Consider the following 21,286-nt stretch of genomic DNA (forward strand, 5'->3'; position numbering starts at 1 on the left):
CTTTACAGACATCTTAGGTATGTACTTAGAATGCAAAATATGTATCACAAACGAATTTCGTTTTTTCCTGCTCCCTCCCCCCCCCCAAATGTAACCTCAGGTGAGAAAATCCCGCCATGAAATGTAAAGCTTCCTCGGTGAAAAATAAGTGGTGCCTGTGAGCACCCCCCCCCCCCATATTTTCCTATTCACAAAATATAAAAAAAATCGACAAAATTGTGAACTTTCTATAGTTTTAACACCTCAGTCAAGTCCCTACTTAGGTAACATCAACTTATATACCAATTTTAGCCCCCTATCTCCACCCAAGACTACCCAGTGGATTAGAAAAGAGAGCACTTATTATACCTACCTATAAAAAAATCTCCAATCACGTTAGTAAAAATGAGTTGTGCTAGAAAACCCCCCATCCCCTCCATCTCAACCTTTTTCAATTTTTCAATTTTTTTCAACTTGGGGACTTTCGGCATCACTTTTTTTACAGATAGAAGAAAAATAACAAATACGGAATTATTTTTTCACCCGAGGTAACAATGGGGGAGGGGTGGGAGATTGAAACAAAATATGGTACTTACATATGCACCTACAATCGCTATTCTTTTCGATTTTTAAATTTTATAAAATGAAAAAAGTACTTCGTCGCCCAATTTTTAAAAAAAGTCAAAAACCCTTCAAAAATATGACAATTAATTTGAAACAATTTTAATAAAGTTTGAGCCAAAATAGAATGATAAGTTGCGGGGTAAAATTGGAGATTTTTGACGTAAGGTCAAACGTTTTTCGTACCTCTTACCCCCCCCCCCTCCCCCTCCACCGCCCACTGGAAAAAATTGTTCGCCGCACCCTACGAACTCGTACATCGAAAAATTCTGGGAATTATTTCATTTTAAACGTTTCGCATTGGTTAAGCGTGTTAAACGTGGAACAACGTATGTGTAGGTAAACAGTAAACACATCGCATCGCATCGCGTCTCGTATTACATGAGATGGGTTGACAGCAGTGATGAAAAAAAGCTGCTACACGTTTCTCGTAACGCTCTGGCATTCGTCATTAATGTAATTGAATAAAGAACAGACGAAAAGTCGGAGTTTGTTCGACGTTTCGCTCTTACGTTTATAACGTACTGTATATATACGTACTGCTTTCGAGGTCGGTACAATTTTCATTTTTTTCAACCCCCCCCCCTCCCTCAGCTCCGACGACGCGCTACTCTGTAGCGAGCTTTTCGTCTCTCTCTATTTTTTTTTGATCGATGAAAAAAGAAGCGCTTTTTCGTGGCTGTAATAACGTATTTCCGCTTTTCTTCTTTCCACATGCACGAACAAATAAGCGAAAGAATCGACCTTCTGTATAGTCAACCAGTAACCGTACCAGTTGAACGTTAATTAGCTCGCGCTCGCGCAAGATGGCCGCGTATTTTACGCCAAATAAAGAGATTCGCAAGAGCTATCGATGATAAAAAAAAAAAAGAAAAAAAAAAGATGTACTTTCTTTGCCGCAATTTCTGGCATCATACACATAGTGATAAATAAACACGATAGACAGATAGACAGGCTGACAGACACAGACGAAACGCACGCACGTACATACGAGTACGTACCTACTTATCGCACAATAACAAGTACGTACGAGTACAACACGAATAAATTCTAAACAATACCAACGTAATGAATCCTTAGCGCACGAGAATTGATTTGATCTTATTGTTATCCAAATACCATACCGTTCGAATCAATTTTCCAATTTACAAACGTTTGTGTATGTGTAGACTATGTAGGTCTAGGTAGCTCTAGTTCGCCAACTACGCGTACCTCTACCTACTCGTATAGCGTATACGTATACGTGCGTCTACGTAATGCACGAGTATTTCGACGAATTGATTTCGTCTTTCTTGTTTGAACTACAAATCTCGTATATGCAGAATACATATCATACTTACGAGTAGGTATACGAGTAGACGAGATATCACATCACACACACACACACACACACACACACACACACACTTACCATACTCGTAACGTACAAATAATGACGATGCCGAGAAGAGCAGACGACGACGAAGAAGAGACGACGCGAGACGACGCGACGATGCGATACACACCATCGACCACTCAGACCCATCCGCAATCCGCAATCTGCACCGTACGATGATGGCCACTCCAGTAGGTACGAGATGCGATACCTGCCCACTGCCCAGTGCCCATCACGCGTCAATTTCAAACACGAAATACGAGCATAAGCCCTTTCGCCTTCGAGCAGCAATTTGTAGATTATTAATTGGGTACCCTTTTTCGAGTTTATCCTCGCCTTTGGTTACGAATTTCTTTACGACGTTTTCAAACTGCGCCTTATCATCCGAGTCAACTTCCGTATTAAAATCGCCCAAAAAGTATAATAAGAGGGCGGGTGAAAGACTGAAAGGGAACTGAAATGTCATCTTTCAAAGTTGAGCATAATTCGTACCGGGTGGTATCCTCAAAAACCTAACATACTGTACGATTCGTCACACAAGTCATTCAGAATTTGTTCGGTTTTTTACCATATACAAAACTAATGATGGGAGGGGGGAGGATTCAGAATGACCACCTCATCGGATAAAAAAATGATTACTTCACACTTGAACTCACTTCAGTGACCTCGAAACGGTAACAAGTGGCATGTCGTAGCACATTCGCAATTTTTTGTTCAAAACGGAAGGGGGTGTTAAGGGGCACAGAATGGTCGTGTGCAAAACAACGCGGGCTTCATCGCTTCGAACTCGGCACTCTCAAAAACTCAATAAACAACGCGTCATCCATCATTTTGATGGGCTGAAGAGCAGCAGCTGAGCTTGGTCTTTGATGCAAAACTGCCAGCATTCTTCAATAGTGGAAGATGGAAACGTGGATATAACCAAGATAACATTTTTGTTTCAGAGTGAATCTCAAGTGTATGTCACAAACGAGTAGCAGATCCAATTCCCCGAACCCAACCTGCCAATTATATGCGAAATTAAGGCGGTCATCAGCCCAATTAAATGTGAAAACCCACCTCCAAGATTCAATTTCAAAAAGGCCAATTGGGAAGCTTTTAAACAGGCAATCGAAGAAAAGATATACTGGTCAGAAAATTATGAACTCTTCAATGAAATCGTTAAGAAAGCCTCAAAAGATCATATTCCAAGGGGAGCAAGAAAGGAGTATATCTCTCTGGAATGGAGCTACACCTTATGACACAATACAAGGAGTATGTTAAAAAATTTAATGAAAATCCTTTCAGTGAGGAAACCATTAAACTAGGAAATTAATTAGCCAGTGATATAGCAGAATCCAGGCAGAAAAAATGGCAGGAAGTGGTAGAAAATCTGGATTTCTGCAAAGATAGCCAAAGAGTCTGGCAACTGTTGAAGAGACTTGATGGAGCAAAACCCAACAGAGCAATTTCCTGTACAACAATGACCATGCTAATATCGATGGGAATGTCGACCCATCCACATCCGTCACTTTTGGATGCCACATGTCGATGTGAATTTCGACTCTGCGTCGAGCCAATTGTTAATGTAACTGTCGACCAATGTTGATCGGCATTTATGTCGACAATGGGCTAGACACAGGGTCAAAATTTACATCGACATGTGGGATTCAAATGCGACGGATGTGGATGGATCGACATTGGCATCAAAATTTACATCGACCTCCAGCTACGCAAAATTGTTAAATTTTAGTTTAAAAATTGAAATTTTTTTTCCAAAAATCATTTTCTCTAACACACTTAGGTGGCCATTACTCATGCTGAAAGCGAAAGCAGCATCAATGCGGAGGCCACCTCCGAGAAGTACAGACAGAAAGTCCATATTCAGTAGTTGAACATTAAACTCTTTGTACTGAAAGGTGCAATAGGTTATCTAAGAGTACTAAACTAATACATTTTCATGTTGACAACATGTTGATGTTAATGTTAATGTTGATGTGAAATTTGACATCAACAAATACATCCACAATATCAACTAAATTTTTTCCAAATTTGAGAAATCTTTGAAAATTTGGTCGATGTTAGTGTCGATGTATTTGTGGACAATTGACTTTCACATCAACATAACATCAACAACTCCAAACTATGGAAAAGTAAATAATTTTATCAAGGCCGTTGAACAATTTTTTCTCCCTTCAAACAAAGATCATATTTTTAAATGTTTACTGAACTTTTAAACACCGAAACAGAAATTTTAATTCTGAAAAATTGGTCGACATTGTTGTGGATGTAAATTTCAAGTATCAAATTTTACATCAACATGTCGAAATCGCATGTTGAGGTATCAGAAATAATGAGAGAATTTTGAAAATTTTCATTAACCTGGCTTCTTTAAGGACAGAAGATTACTATTAAATAACTTATTGGTCACTTTTCCATCATCATGTTGGAAGAAAAACGTAGTTGATGTAAATGTCGACGTCGACAATTGTTGTACGGGCACTCACATTACAGCTAACTAACGTAAGTAGCCCATCAACTACTCCTGAATGGCAAGACTGACAGCAGAAGCAGCCGAACAAAAGTGGAAAGATGTGTGGATGTGGAAGTGAATAACTTTGCCACAACAATTACTAACAAAGAAGCGAAGTCCGCAATCAAATTGTCCAAAAACAAGAAGGCTGCTGGTGTGGATAACAAATGTATACTGAACAAATCAAACACTTTGGACCAAAGGCAATAAATTGGACTCAAAAATTGTTTAATGCCTGTATAGAAACTTCAAAAATGCCAAGACTATGACGACAGGCGCATGTTATTGCATTACAGAAACCAGGCAAGGATGCAAATGACTCAAAGAATTACAGGCCTATCTCACTGCTGTGTCACCTATACAAGATTTTTGAAAGAGTCATTTTAAATCGCATGGTTGATTGTATAGATGAGGGGCTGATCAAACAGCAGGCTGGATTTAGACCAGGAAAATCATGCACTGGCCAGATATTACACTTAACACAGCGCATTGGAGATGGCTTTGAAAAGAAGAAAGTCACTGGAGTAGTGTTTGTTGACCTCACAGCAGCTTTTGACACAGTATGCCACCGACTACTCCAGTATAAGGTCTACAAAAAATCCGTGTTTGCTTTGGCAAAAAACGAAACTTGTTGACAATTCTGACAAAATACACAACTTTTGTTGGGAAACTATATTTAAAAAACAACACATTTTAACAAAAATTTGGACTTTTGAAGATTTCGACAGAAATGACGACTTTTTGACAATTTTGGCGGAATTTTGCAATTTTAGTAAAAAACGTGAATTTCTTAAAACGCTGAATTTTTTTTAGAAAAGACAGAAAATAAGATTTTTTTAAAAATTCAGGCACAAAATAGAATTTTCGGTATTTTTGTTGCAATTTCGGAAAAAATAAAACTTTTCTTCTGTATTTTTCTTAAGTCTTCGTTGAAATTTCAACTGTGGTTCAAATAAAAGTAAAATGGTATCTTAATACGACGCATTATATCCTGCCAGGTTTTATAGTAAGTTCATATAACTATTTTGTCATTAAAAAAATGAAAACAAATCGCCGAAATTGTCGCGTTTTTCTCCAACAAAGTACGAGTACCAAAGCTATAATTGCATTTTTCTGCTGTTAATTTCTCAACATTCAGCCTTTTCGCTGCTCGTGTACCAAATTGTATTCACCATTGCCCGATAGAATGTTTCGCTAGTAAATTAAAGCTATACGATTAATACTAAAATCAGCCCCGAAAAAAGATGGCGGCCAAGTTGACATTCATACCGTCATTCTAGACATAACTCGTTTCTTATTTTCGCTCTTTTTTTCCTTCTTTTCAACGGAAACGTCATCGTTAAAAATACGAACGTCCGGATAGTTTTCGACATCACAATTACGAGCGCGCCGTAAAACTAAATTAATTCTCGTCGTTGACATCGCATCGCATCGCGTCCTATATATCGCAACGTTAATGAGAGAGACGAGGTTCATTACCAGGTGTATGAGTTAAGTTGCTCGAGTCTAGATGATCGAAAAATCAATTCGCGCAGCTGAAAATTTTAATTATGGGTTTTTTGAAAGACGCGGGTCGCGGTTCGCGGATGCCAAAAATTCGTCTTTCTTTCAGATGAATTTTTGACGATTCCCTTGTACGAGTAGCTACTTCGCTCGCATCCAGCAACACAATATTACAAACAAAATGCCAACCAAGGTTTAGACTCGTACATTACACATCTGCTTCAATTTTCAACCATTTTCGGCGGTCGTCCTACGCTTAATACCAGAAGTGTTTCTTTTTTAGTCGGATAAATTCGTATTAAAATCAACCCACGCCAACGCCGCCGCGTAAAATAACTTGTTTCGCGCCAATACGAGTACAGCAAAACGCAAGTTGCTGCTCTCTCAGCCCTTGCCCCAGCCCCAGCCATCGATAACGATAAATCCGCAAACCATGAGCCTTGAGAACACACTCGTATTAGTGACACATTCGAACGTCGTCATCGTCGTCGTCGACGTAATCGTTTTGACTTGTGTAGAATTACATCCTAAAACGCAGGTGTAGGCGTGAATAAGCGAGAGTAAGCCCGAGCCCCGCTCCAGTACTCCCTGCCTCAAAATGACGTAAGCGAGCCTTTCATTTATTTATTTACATACCAACCTGTACCTGTCTATAGGTATTTATGATTTATCATTCGTACGTCTCCGTACCCGAGTATTTTTTCCAAATACCGGTCAAATGGGCATTGTTCAATAATTCCACACAACTTAACAAGACTACCGCCGCCGCGTCCAAAAATAGAATAAGTATGTAGGGGGAGATTAATGCACACGTGATGATTAAAGCATGTAAACCCTACTTGAAAAGGTTATTCACGTCAGTCTCAAGTAGGAACTAATTTAGCCATATTCCTGGGTTCTAATCAGGGGACTAATTAATTATGAATCTCACCTTCCACTACCAGGACCCCCTCGAACCAGATAATTCCACTTTAGGGGTCCAGCCCTATATACGAGAGCGGGTATGAGTTAGGATAATAATTAATATTTCGTAAATAAATTTACTCAACATTATCTATCACCTAAGTGAGGGACCCACCCCAGGTATAATCATAGGACGAATTTAGATGTGTAGGATCGTATGTATATCAAGAAATAGAAACACAAATGAACTTCAAAACTGTTTATAATTACTTCATCACGTAGAGAAAAGATCAACATTCGTTGGTATCTCAAGAAACGTAATTATAATTGAAGTTAAAACAAGAATTACTACATTCATAGCCTATTCTTGTGGATTTGGGGAAAAGGAAAGTATTTGTTATAAAAACTAAGAAAATAAATGATAAATACCTTGGAATTGGGAAAGACAATATAATTACCATTTCAACACCAGAATGATAATTAAAAATTGCTGTTTGGTGTTTTATATGTATGTACTTCCGGAATAGTACACACTACTATTGACTCAAAATAAATAGAATAAATGGGGAAAAATCCGAGCCATAGGAAAATAATCCCTCGTGAGCATCATCTCTGTGCTAGTTTCAGTACATTCGAATCAATAGAATCAATGCACTGGACTGGACCTCACACTTCCCTGGCAGTCCAAGCTCGTAGTCTTGGAGCTGACCAGGTCAGGTGGCAGTAGAATGAATACTGAAGTTCTTAGAAACTAGCTTGAGAGAGCTCAATGATGAAAATATGAATATGGGACGAGCTGCGGATGCAGCGACTGCGCGCGATGGTGCGCTGTGATTGGCTGGATATTAGGTCATATTTCGCGGAATTACCCCTTTCTATAGTAAGGCTCGCGGCGCGGATATTCGCGTCAGGTTGGGTAATACAGCAATACTTTTTATCCCAGCTAAGTGGTATAAAAAGCATGATTTTTCTCCCTCTACATATGCCCCGATTTAGGTAACACATGTAGCGAGGTCGAAATATGGTACGTAAATCCAAAAAATAGCAGGAGAATCAATAGAATCAATAAGTAGATGACCAATATCCAGCGCCACTGCCCCGATTTATGTAGTTTATTGTGTACTCGTGTAGTGTGTACCGGAAGTAATAGAATTAATAAACATCTTCAAGAATTCGAGATATAGAAAGATAGAAGTAAATAACATGGAAAACATCCACAAGATTACAAAAAGAAGTTACAATACGAAACTACGTAATATAGAAAATACAGCTTAAAGTAAGTTTGAAAGAAGAAAAAATACGTAAAAATAAGATAATTACGTAATGCTATAGAAAATGAAAATTTACAGAAATTTGAAAAATGAGAATAAAAAGCAAAATGTGAAAAAAGTAATGATTTAACAAGTAGGACAACTGTCCAAAAGGTAGTACAGTGTAAAAGTAAGTACGTACCTATTTGCTTTGGATGTATCAATAAAATAATATAACTTCTGTAATAATTGAGCTTATGTTTTTTTTTTATTTCAGATGTGGCAGTTGGAAACGGATACAGCAGTCAAGTCAGAAAGTTGAAGATTACTTGATCGTCGTATAAATGATGAAAGTAGGTCTAAATCATTTACTGTGTAATAGATTAATTTCGTAGTATGACGGCTAAGCGCTACAATTATATGTGGAATACTATCAAAAATTGAATTGTTCTGATTAATTAAACGAACTAATATAATTGTGGCTGATTGTTTCCCTTGGTATTCATGTACCGTGTTAATGGGGAATCCGTTACGTGCTAAGATCTGTTTTTCATTTTGAGTAAAACATAAGTAATGAGCGTCGACTATATGAGGTAGGGAAATAATATTTTTCAGTTTGACGAGATTCATCTCATGATGTATTTGCGACGATGAAAACATACCTTGATGATAGTATTGAAACAATAATGCTGAGGTGGTTAATGTACACCTATGAGAAATTGATAAATAGGTATAATTCGAAACGGAGTCATCTGATATTGTAGAAAAATGTACAGTTGGTAATAAAGAACGATTGATATATGGGATTTGATTTTTGTCTCCAACAAGTATTACTTCCTTCACGTTGGACTTCGCTATAGCAAATGTAATTTCACCTAAATGAACTAAAAATGCTTCATCTATAAATAATCGTGTATAATTCCTATTATTTGTACCCATTAGGTAAGAATCAATTGTTCTGTAATTACGTTTTAAATGGTATTCATCCAAAGTATGTTCATTTTTCAAAATCATTTTATTTCGAAAATTCTCAGCTCCTTCTTTGGTTGGAAATAATACAAGATCTGATTGAATATTTACGTTATTTAGAATAAACGATGTTTTCCCACAGCCTGGTACACCTTGTACAATTGTAAATTTCGGAATTAATGTGTTGCTCAGATCAATATTTTTGCAAGAAAAGAATAGGTCATAATCACTTAATATTCTGGTTTCATTTGTTACAATTAATTTTGGAGAATTCAAGGTGTCAGAATTAATATTGTTAAGAACGAGTAAGTTTTTTCCGTCGCAGGCATATTTGTAATTACTGTATGGTGGAGAATGAATAAATTTTCCAAAGTTGGTATCGTAAATTCCTATTTCCAAATTTTTAGCAGGCATGATTCTTGAATTTTCAAATGAAGAATGAAGTATACTTGCATTCCATAGTGCCGAAACCGAGTTCAAATACCAGATATATAATTGCTCATTAGCAGCATTCAAGAAATTAAGATTCTCATCGATCGTAGAATTACTCATGATGTAATAAATGAAACAATAATTCAACTCAAGAAATAATATATTCAATATAATAAGGAAACAATAGTGCCCAGCAAAAATAATAATCGATTATTAAATAAAATTAAATAAAAATATTCAGTCTTCGAGAGAAAAAAAAAAAAAAAAAAAAAAAAAATAGGAAAATTTGGCAAATTTAATTCACACTTCTAATTGGTCCAATAATTGATGACGTAGTAAATATAAGTATCGATAATCTATCTGTAATGATAACAAAAATTAACAGCGTTTGTTTTTAATTTGTTTCAGATTATGCGCAAGGATAATTACGAAAATATCGGCAGAACAAACGGGAAGTAATTATAGATCACGATATTATATAATATGATACATCGGTACTTTGTTAATCATTATCGTCTTTTTTCAGCGTGATCGGGTTCATCTGTATTGGCGCGTTTCATGAATGGCTTCAACAGTCTTCGCTCTGCAAGATAAGGAATTAAGCCGAGTAGAACTTCAAGATGACTACTCTGTGTTAATGCGGGAATGTTTGACCAGTTTGCAATCGGTAGATGATGATCTACCACAGTTTCTACCTCGTGTAGATAGACAATTCTGGAGGAACGACTTAATAACACTGCCGTATATCGAAGCCAAGCTCGTAAGTCTTTACATGTCTGCTCCGTTTCGCTAGTGTAGATTGGAGGGATTATAACGATTTTACAAACATGCGTCTTGAGAATAAACTCCAATAACTTCTTAGCATCTTCGGTGATATCGGTCAATAGTGTACCATTGGCTATGTCTCGATGGCCAAGAGAAAGAATAATGTACTTAGGGAGTACTACCACATATTTCCGTAAGTTCCTCTGAATATCTTTTATCGTTATAGATCGGTTCACGAAGAGATTCGAGGGAAGCTGATCGACCAAATCAATGTTTCCAGCGACAGCATCGTCTACAGCACCACATAGGATGCCATCTCCAATGATCCAATGGCCCTGGATAAAATAGACTGGTTCACGTACGCCATCAGATCTACGTAGCTTGCCCGATACAATGTAAAAATAGAACTTGTGGTCATTTATGTACTTAGCAACGTCTCGTGGCACTTGACGATCGATGTAGAAAGGTAGTTCGGAAATCAACATATGAAAAGTCGCAGTAGTTATTACACCATCAGCTGGAATTCTCACCTTTGGGAACGAACCGATCGTCGGACGATGGTAATATGTAATAGGAAAATTATTACGAATATCAAGTCGATTTACTTGTAAGCGACGATTTTCTCTCATTACAGGTACGATGGCAGCTGCTGGCTCAGGTACGGGTACTGGAGCAGGTTCGGGTACAACAGCATCGAGAATCGGATGATAAAGTTGATCGAAATTCATGGCAGAATTATTCGACGAAGCGGACGATGGCGAATATTGATCGGCTGGGATCGGAGCTCGGTAGCCGGAAGTTGATGGCGGTGAGTTGTCAGTTTCGAAATTACGTAGCGCGGCTTGTAAATTTTCAACTGTTACCTTGGATATAGGTGATGCAGAGGTAGACGGAATTGACGATTGATTATCGATTTTCTGTTTAGGTTTGGACTCCTTGGAATCGGAATCAAGCGTCTGCATAGAATCGATCGAAAGTTTCAGAGATGCGAGTTTGGCACGTAAATCTTCGATTAGACGGTCTCTTGCGCGTAAATTAGCTTGCAATTCGGCATTACGATCTAAGGTTCGTTGGATTTCACCGTTGAGTCGATTATTCTGCTCGTATGTACTATTCATTTCTTGATTGAGCGACATTATTTGAGCTCGCGTAGAATTATTAACGAATAAACGTAGGCTCTCTGATATAGGCGATACTTTAACTACGATTTCATGAATTGAAGTAACAGAGATCGACGCACCGCAATTATCGTATAAGCAATCTAATTTCCTTTCTATCATACCCTTTGTCTTTAGCATCAGGCATTTGAGATGCATTACGTGGTGGCAATTTGAACCGGTTACCAGGACAGGAGGTGCCGTAGATCCAGCCGGCGGAGCAGCTAGCGTATCATCGCAAATGATACAGACGGCGATACTCAGCTCAACGGAGTGCGTTAAATTAGCAGCAGCCATAATCTCGTTCCACAAAATAAAATATCGAATTTTACGGAAAACAGCAAAAATGGCACAAAATCGCGTACGTCAACTGATATGGAGCACTAGCAATGATCACGTCAACATTCAAAATACTAATGAAGGCTAATAGATATTTGCGTAAATTCCTTGTGGATATTATATCGAAAAAATGCTGTAAATGGAAGGGATTATCTTTATAAGGCGGTTAAGTATCATTGTATTTAAGTAGGTGGGGATTATCCATGTAGCAAAGGCCTACAGATTATTGTAGTATTCGTCTGGCAAATTCTATTTATATCTTGTTATCTCTAGTAGACGGATTCTTCCGATAAATTGTACCTGTAAAATATTTTATCTTGAATAAATGGCTGTGAATATTTCCGTATTGTAGATTATTAGAGTTTATACAATTTCAGCATATGATAATTTCAGGTGAAAACATGCATCTACTAGTATGAGAATTGAATACACGGAAAATGGAATATTGTTTCGTAAGCGGTAAAATAGAACCTATCTGCAGTAAGTATCATGAATATTAAACCAATCATATTGCAAAATTCTCTCAGTACTATGTCGAGTTAATTGAGCTGCGAAATTGACCATATTGAAACTTTGATACCGATAATCCCAAGTAGTGAATAAATTGCCTCAAATCACCTTCCAATAGAAATAATCATGAACAAATAAATAATGCGATTTCTGTAGAAGAGCGTATACTTCTTACAGCTCTTGAATATTTATTATCAAAAAGATAGAAAAAATATCAACCTTTTATAATTGGCCTTCTAGTAAATATACGAACTCGAAAAAGTAATTATACATAATAAATACATATGGCAGTAATAATAAAAGAAAAAATTAAACAGGGAAATATTCACGAACATGAAAAATAGAAAATACTTACGAAAAATTCTGTTATACCATAAAGAAAAGTAGAAAAATTAATCATAATAAGCAATATACTTAAATAAATGCTTCGTAGAACCAATTATCTTAGTTTTGATAATAGAAATAATCTCGTTGAATGCGTAATGGTACAAAACATAAGTCCTAACATAGGTACTTATGTTGATCGAAAAACAGCGAGCTTTGAATTGAACAAATACCGATCCATGTTCAGCTTATTACCGCATTCTTGTCAAATAAACAACTTAAAAAATAGGAAAAATTCAACGAAAACAAATTCACAATTCGACAAACAAACAAATAAGATAAATAAACGAAAGTGTCACCTTAAAGAATAAATATTTACGAAAATGTCTGTATTACGGCCTGTAGGCGAGAAGATGGCTAATTCTGTAGATTACGTCAAATACCACGAACGGATGAACGTATAGGATACCACCCATATCGCAATGATAGGGCTCTACGCGATCGATAGTTTCTTCGATGAATTCTAGGTAGTGAATTCTTTCCGTATCCATCTGAGGCATGATACTTCTCTGCCAGTCGCGATATTCTAACAATCTCTGAGCGTCTTCCCGCCTAGGAGCTACGATGGTCGGAAGAACTAGAATTCGCCGTACGCCATGGTCAAGTAAACATTTCAAGACGAGGTTGGTGTTCAATCGAGTAGCCAATTCTTTTTCAAGCGTATTGTCGTGGGTTCCCATAGAGAGAATTACGTAAGGCGGCACGTTTGTCAAGTGGTTGTCAATATTATGCATCAGCCTTTTGGCGCTAATGAAGCTCCCTGCAAATCTTGACCTATCCCATCGATTCTTCAGAACGGAATTTCTTCTTAATGGCTCTCTTGCCAACGAATGTGCCAAGCCATCACCAACCACCCACCACCCATTGAAGAAACAATGGGTTGATGGCTGGTTATCGTTCGAAGACCAAGTCGTAAAAACCGATGAATACATTTCTTGCGTTTGAAATGAAAATTCTTGTCTCAGCTGATGTTGAATTTGATGGCCATAATGGTAGTTCGCTCTTTCGAGAATCGCCATAATATTGCTGCGGCGGTTAGGAAAGATCGCTCTTTGCATTGAATGGCCGTTTACTCCTCCGTCGTAAATGCGTATTTCACGTTCATTGCGGAAGTCTTCATTCGGAGCGTCTTCATCGTCCATTAACGGTCTTTGAGCTTCGGCGATCGTAGCTATGCGTGGTGTTATTACATTACGAGTCCGTGGATCTCGAGACATTCGTGTAGTATTCGCAGACGGTGCCACGATGTGGTTGACCAGCACGTTATGTGCGTTGAAAAAACTTCCCAATACGTTGCGGCCGCTTGGACGGAAAGTGTCGCGGAATCGTGAAGTCGATGGTGCAGCATCATCTGCCAATACTGGCGGTTCAGTTGACGGATGAGCAGGTGGCATGTTCACATCATCGAGGTTGATTTCTGATGTTTTCGAATAAATTTCTTTATTTTCCTCGATAGTCTTAGGCGACACGATGACCGACGATGAAGTCGAACCGTAAATCGATACTTGATCAGTATTCGTCGATTGGCGTGATGGACCAGCTTCGCCGATTTTTTCGACCGGAGGAAGTGAATTGGGCACCTTTGCAATTAAGCCATCTTGCGCATCCAATTGCAGGTCTAGTTGTCGTTGGAATTCACGCTCTTCAGCTTCAAATAAAGAAAGAATGCTAGAATTAGATGAATCAGTTGACTTGTTAATTGAATCAATAGAATGATTAATAATACCTTCTTTCGCGGCGAACATCGACGATAATCGATCAATCGGTTCGTTCAAGTCGTTACGTCCAATTGGGCTTGTGTTTTCAGCATGTACTGTATTTTGCAAGTCTTCGTTATTATTATCGGTATTTACGCAATTGTCTACTTCATTAATATCATCGTCAACCGTATCTTCGACGTATTCACCGTTTTCTTGAACTAATTCTTCATCAATATCTGTGGAAACACATGGAATATTAAATTCTCTTAATTTATGGAATTTTGAAACGAATACATCTTTAGAATTAATGTCAACAGGTGTAGGTAGTAAATTCTCGTTTCCACAGGTGAAGTAATTGAAAAAATGCAATTCGCGTAGAAACAATTTCTGTTCAGCGTAATTGAAGTAATTGGTGCGATGATGATGGGTACGTGTATATTCAGGATGGTTAAAACAACAAAACTTACCGTCGAGATGATTAACTTCATTTTCACGTCTGATATTATGCAGTTGTTGTTCCAAATCCGAGATTCTATTCAAACGTACGACACATACGGCCTCAGCATCTTCGAGAGATTCTTGGAGATGGTTAATGCGTTCTGATTGTCGACGGATTATTTCTCCTTGGTTGTCAATACTGATTCGATGTGATTGATTCGTACAGACACACGATGGTGTACCAAAACGGAAGGATAAGTAGTTGTACCGTTGGTGTACAAGGAGCGCGTTGCAATTTTTGTTTGGACATTTATTTGTCACCGTTTTAAAATTTCCAGCTGGGGTCCGTTGTTCTGTTGCATCTTTAATACAGGTTTGATGAAATACGTGCGGGCAATATTCGTTTTTTACAACTTCTTGACGCATCTCGAAACCGTCGCCGCAGCGTTCACACATAGGCACTTTGAACGATTCCATGACCCTAGAGGAATGAATAGAATTAGTGTCAGAATCCGATATATCTATGTCTATAGATTGGATAAAATCAGTTGGGAAATCATTATTAGGCTCTGCACAAATAATGTCATCGACATACGTTTTAGTGATTGGTCTATCAGGGTCGAAAATTTTTGATCGGTAGAATGAATTAGGTTCGTTGAAATATGCTCGAACTAATTCGGGTTTGTAAAGAGATAGGTCTTCTTTGTATAAAGCTCTACGAGCATCATGAACGTCATTGTCAATCTCTTTCTTCGAAAAATAGTACCGGTTTCCTTCCCATTTAATAAGATTGTGAAAATTCATCGTATAAAGAGTAATAGGTACCTGGCAAAGAAATCCGCGTCGTCAGAGTCAGATCTAAACAGTATCGAAATAATTCCCGGTTAGCCTATTCGAACAGTAATTACGTAAATTCAATAGCTTTGCGAATAAATCGGTAACAAATAGTAACAAATTGTAAATGGTATTTTACCTGGTCGTGTTGAATTCAAGTTGAAGAAACCGTATCAACAATTCGCCGAATTAATCAAACTAATAATCGTCTAGTAAACAAATCGGAATTGCTAAATTATGACGAAATTTAAATAATGAATGAATATGAATTTAATTCTTACCAACAACGTTGAATATTCTTCGCTGATATCGTAAATCGCCAATAAAGTCACACAGCTGGGCTATTGCCAAAATACCACGTTGACTTCTGATTAATCAATGAATAAATGTTGAAATTAATGAACGAATTGCACGCAATTAATCAACGAATATCTATACGACTGGAGTAATTAGTCCTGCCTATTATGGAACAAATATCTTAACTGATTTCTTACCTTTTAAACGCAATTTTCACACATAGATAGATATAGCCGTAGAAAACACACACCGCTTGGAATCAATGCTAGTGAATAAGTTTTCCGGATTAAAACCTTGTCTCGAGTAGAACAAATAGGTATATCGTGTGCTTGCTTACCGTATTCAGCTTCCAACTTATAATGAAGTCAAGATTCGCTTATTATAAGGATGAATCCACTGCGACACAATTCGCTGAATTAATCTCCAAAACTGAAAGATATTCACAAATCAATCAAATAGGCTATATAAAATGGTCGTAGGTATCACGGATAGAAAGAGTATCGCAATAGTAGCTTCCAATCGAATATGGTAAACAATAACAACGTGGTACTTACAGCAGGATAATTTGCATCAATCTAAATTAATCCAATCGAAATATAATACCGCATTAATCGTACAAAAACACCACTGCAATTAAGAAAAGAAGTTCATGAAATGCCTTTAGGCTAGTATGGTGTAGAAAAAATCAAATAATATTCACCGAAAAAGATGGCGACGTAAATAAAAGCACACACAATTCGAGAGAGACATTCGCATTGAAAGCTAAACGTTGAATAATCGTATGTCAGCATCGATGGTATAGGTTCAGTTCGTAGAAGCAATAAATGCGATAAGGAATCTGCCTTTTGTATAATTTTTAGGCGATGGTTCCTTATCTGATTCCCCTCCCCTACTGTCGTCTCGTACGGCTATCACTTTCCATCGCTAAATATAACTTCTTATGTGACAGAAATCAATCTGGTAAATTTTTGTTCAAGGTTGAGAGGAGAAAAAATGAAATAATTCGTACATGTTAATAGGTAGTAGTTTTTTTTTTTATTTATATAATAAGTAGGGACGTAATTAGAACATAAAGTAGAAAAAATGAAATCAAACTTTTTTTTTCTTAAAATTAATACAGTATGTACAAGAGTTGGACAATAGGTATTTACGTAAATATCGGTAGACATGATTAAAGTTGGTTAGAAGCTTCCAGGGACTGTGTGAATTTTACAATTCTGTACGCAAGCTCTGCATAAATTAGAGGGTTTGCGTAGTAATTTCCAGCTCCATCTTTAAAGAAAGGGTCTGCTCGATCGATAATTTCTTCGAGAGCGTGAGCATACTTAAGTACTTGTGGGTTAATACGAATTAGATCTCCTTTAAGCCAATTTCGGAATTTACCACGCAATGATTGATCTGGAAGGATTCTAGAATTAATATTGGGAAGAATCAATATGTCTTCGACACCCTGGTCCAGCAGAAAAGCAATCAATTCTTTAGTGTTGTAACAACATTTGGTAAATGACTCCTTTAAGATGTCGTGACTACCAATAGAAAGAATAATTCGTTTAGGTACTTTAATTTTATGATGCTGGATGTTGTGGCATAATCTCTTCGCAGAAATATTTGTACCTGAAACTTTTGAGGTATCCCATAGTTTCAAAACCCTTTTTTCTTCTTTTACAACTTGACGTACGATAGCGTGTGAAATACCATCGCCAATCAGCCACCAACCGTTCAGAAAAGCACTCATAATGTGCATACCATCGTAACGTGAGAGAGAAATATAACGGCTTATGAAAAAATGTTGTTGAGCGTAAATAAAATGTTCTTGATATTCTAGAGGCATAATTGGTCCATAGTCACATCCTTCGTTGACCAATTTATCTTCAAGGTTTTCCCAAGTAATAGGTAAAAATACGTCTTGATATACTCCATCAAATCTTCGAATTCTCACGATGTTTTCTGCTTTATTTACATAACGTAGAGGGTAGCTATTGTCCAAAGCATACATATTGAGTAGAATTAATAAGCTCTTCCTGAAATAATAAAATCTTCTTATTTGAAATAATATTTACGATGCTGCTAAAATGGGATTAATCGAGAACAAATAAAACGAACAAATAGGTAATATATTTGTAAAGAGGTATTTGCGAGTTAGAGATGATCGTTTGAAGAAGAATTAATATCGAATGAATAAAAGTTGAAGTTACTTTTTCAAGGTAGGTAGAAAATATTCAACAGGTGGGATCGAGGGAGATTTAGGAAGCTGTCGACCAATCAGGGAGTTCTGATAACGAATGCACCAACGCAATTCGTTGATCATGGTTAAGCAAACTGAGTATAATAGAATTAACGTGTTTGAACCTTTTCCTCTCCCTTCGAGGTTCATCTTCGGGTATGTCAGTTCCTTCGTCGTAATTTATCTCCATACGCCTGCGCATATTATATCGTTGATTAGCCTGTTGTTTAAGATCTTCGCGAGATTTTTCATCTGGAATAATTTTTGATAATACAGCATTAAATTGCTGAGATTTATAATCATCTACCTTTTTTCTAAATTTTCGCCGAAATCGGTTAAATTGAATCAATTTCTCATCCTCAGTCATATCATCGACTTTTGATGTGGTTTTCTTTTGTTTTTGTGATTCAAGTTCTCGTATAAATTTCTCCAGCAAATCACGATGCTCAGCAAATTGTTTCATTCGTTTCTGCAAGGATCGATTATCCCATTTAGAACGAAGCTTAGGTTCTTCTGCTAGCAGCTTTAAATGACGTAAATTCAGGTAAGTTGTAATTTGTCTAACGTTTATTAATCGCTTATCACTTTTGTCTGCAATATTGCATACTTCATAGCAATTTGCCCCAGTGTGAGATTTAATAACATATGGCCCAAAACGCTTAGGATATAATTTATACGTAGTTCCTTTATCGGCTGACGACTGCTTATGATTAGTAATCATAACAAGTTCTCCAGGCTGATAAATCCTAGGATCTCCATAACGCTTATTATGTTTCTGTTCTTTAGATTGGAAAATATCTTCGCGTTTCTCTTTGATGTATCGAATAAGAGCCTGGTGTTCAGTCAACGAATCAATCAACGCTAAATCATGATCCACGGTATAGACAGCTTTACGAGCTAATCTATCAGCGGTAAAATTCCCAAAGTCCGTTTCACGAGCATATACATGGGTAAGTTCAAATAATTCAAATTGTGATTTCAAATTAATAATCTCTTTGAACAATTCCTGATGATGAACTGGCTTCTTTGCAGAGTTCTTCCAATCATTTTCGCTCCATTTTGAGAAAGTATTATTGACGGCAGATGTCAAATACAAAGAATCAGAAATAACTCGTAATCGAAGAATTTTATTATGAATGGCTATTTTCATCGCGGTAAGTAGCGCAACAGCCTCTGCTAAATTGTTCGTTGGCGTATAATTTTCGAGCTTGATTCTTTCTGAGATGTTTTGTTTACCTTCAGGATGCCAGCAGATGCCAATGCCAGCGATGGCATTATCTGAACCGTTATTTGCACAGGCTCCATCAACCGAAACCCATACAACATCTTCGCTGGAAATATAAACGTTGTTCAGTAAATCGAGCTTGGAATTTAAGAGCTCTTCGCTAGTAATTGAAGGTAATTCATCTTGTTTTCTTTTTTCTCGGAATTTACGTAAATGATATTTAGCATCAAATTTAACTCTTTCAGAAGGAAAATCAGTATTGAACTCAGAAATGCTCCAGATTTCGTTAGGAGAAACGTTAACGTCGTTAGGAGTATTATTTATTTCCTCTTCGATATCCCTGATGTAAGTGGACCAACCATGATGCGAGTAAGCTCCATCAGCAGTACTATTCATCTTAATTCGTAACCGGTCACCAATTATACGCATAGTACGTTCAACTAGATTGGATTGGGGGTTGTAGGCCGTGGAGTGTCCAATTTTAATTTTATATTTCTTCAGCAATTTTCGCCATATAGAATTAGTAAACTGAGTTGCATTATCTGTGATAATTTTACGAATTTTACGTTGATCTGATGTAATTTGTTTGATTACAGATTCCATGGCAATAGCTACGGTTTCTTGAACGATATTCTTCAGTGGTGATAACCAAACTCGTCCTGATAAAACGTCCTTCGATACCAGTAAATAACGTGGCTGATTAGAATAGTTTGCAATCGGACCAAGAATATCAACGGAAATTACATCTCCAAGTGAGTGAGCTTGCGTATATCCAAATTCTAATGGCTTACGTTCTGAATAAGTTTTATTTGCTTTACAGTTTAAACATTCGCTGGTTATGTGACGAATAAAGTATTTAGCATTCGATGAGTAATACATTCGACGGAAAATAAGTTCAAGCTTATTAGCACCGATATGACCGTAAGTTTCGTGTAAAAATATAATAATATCTTTAAATATTTCGTCTGGTAAAACTGGTACTCTACTCTCATCGGGATAATTGAACATTAATAATTCTTCATCGTTGGTAACATCGATGGAATATCGTTTAGCAAGGTTGTTTTTAATCGATAATTCCCTGGAGTTTAATTTTTCGTCAGGGGTTTTTAAACGTCGAATAATATTTAAACATTTCGAATCTCGCTTTTGGAAATGACTAAGTCGTGATAAATACTTCAAGAGCTGAGCTCTGATACGTGTAGAAATATCATATTCATCGAGGATAAAATTTGAACAATTGGCACTGTTGATAGTGAGTTCGGGAGCTTGCATTCCGAACCACTTCTTGTGTCTCTTTCGTAAATCGTAAATTAAGTTGTAGCAATTGAATAAAGTGATCCACCCGGCGGCTTTACGGTGGACTTCTGCTATGGTTTCAAATTTATGTACGATGGATAATAAGTCGCTTCGGACATGAATTGTCCGGCCATGGAGCCATAGCTGTAACTTTTTGATACTTTTAGCAAGGGTATACATTTCTTTTTCAATCAATGTATATTTCTTTTGATGACTTTTGAAACTATGACTCGTAAACATTATTATTTCATCGTGGTTCTGATAATTCTGATATAATACTGCGTTCATCGCATCACTTGAAGTATACGTATCTAAGTAGAGATCAATATCGTCTCTCGGTGGAACTAAATCAAAATCTTTGGTATATTCTTTCTTCAATTCTTCAACAGCAGCATCTTGACGAGGTCCCCATTCAAATGGTACGTTGTCGCACGTTAGTTCATATAATGGCGCTATTATCTGCTGGTATGTAGGAATAAATCTACGATATAGGCCAGTAAGACCTATAAATTCGAGTATTTGAATTTTGTCTTTAAGAATAAATTTACCTTTCTTCGTGTGCTTCGTAATATA

The 21,286-nt window shown here is 37.1% G+C and overlaps 2 protein-coding genes across 6 annotated transcripts in view; both read right to left on the reverse strand.

Moving 5' to 3' along the window:
* CngA (Cyclic nucleotide-gated ion channel subunit A) overlaps positions 1-21,286 on the reverse strand; it is a 253,350-nt gene that overhangs the window by 86,004 nt on the left and 146,060 nt on the right. The window lies entirely within an intron of this gene.
* LOC135847164 (uncharacterized) lies at positions 12,619-15,859 on the reverse strand. The gene is made up of 4 exons (XM_065366600.1): positions 15,811-15,859; positions 15,663-15,695; positions 14,867-15,318; positions 12,619-14,635 (listed from the first exon to the last, which is right to left on the reverse strand). Exons 3-4 carry the CDS (start codon positions 15,312-15,314, stop codon positions 13,032-13,034), a joined length of 2,052 nt encoding a protein of 683 aa, XP_065222672.1. The 5' UTR covers positions 15,315-15,318; positions 15,663-15,695; positions 15,811-15,859; the 3' UTR covers positions 12,619-13,031.

This window comes from Planococcus citri, chromosome 5 (assembly GCF_950023065.1).
Source record: "Planococcus citri chromosome 5, ihPlaCitr1.1, whole genome shotgun sequence".
In the NCBI taxonomy this organism is placed as follows: Eukaryota; Metazoa; Arthropoda; class Insecta; order Hemiptera; family Pseudococcidae; genus Planococcus; species Planococcus citri.

Bases quoted from the DNA above. Each gene is read 5' to 3' on its own strand.
- LOC135847164 (XM_065366600.1), bottom strand. From the start codon at position 15,314: ATGGAATCGTTCAAAGTGCCTATGTGTGAACGCTGCGGCGACGGTTTC. The intron at 14,636-14,866 runs GTAAGTTTTGTT...GTGTTTCCACAG, and splicing joins TGAAGTTAATCATCTCGACG to ATATTGATGAAGAATTAGTT.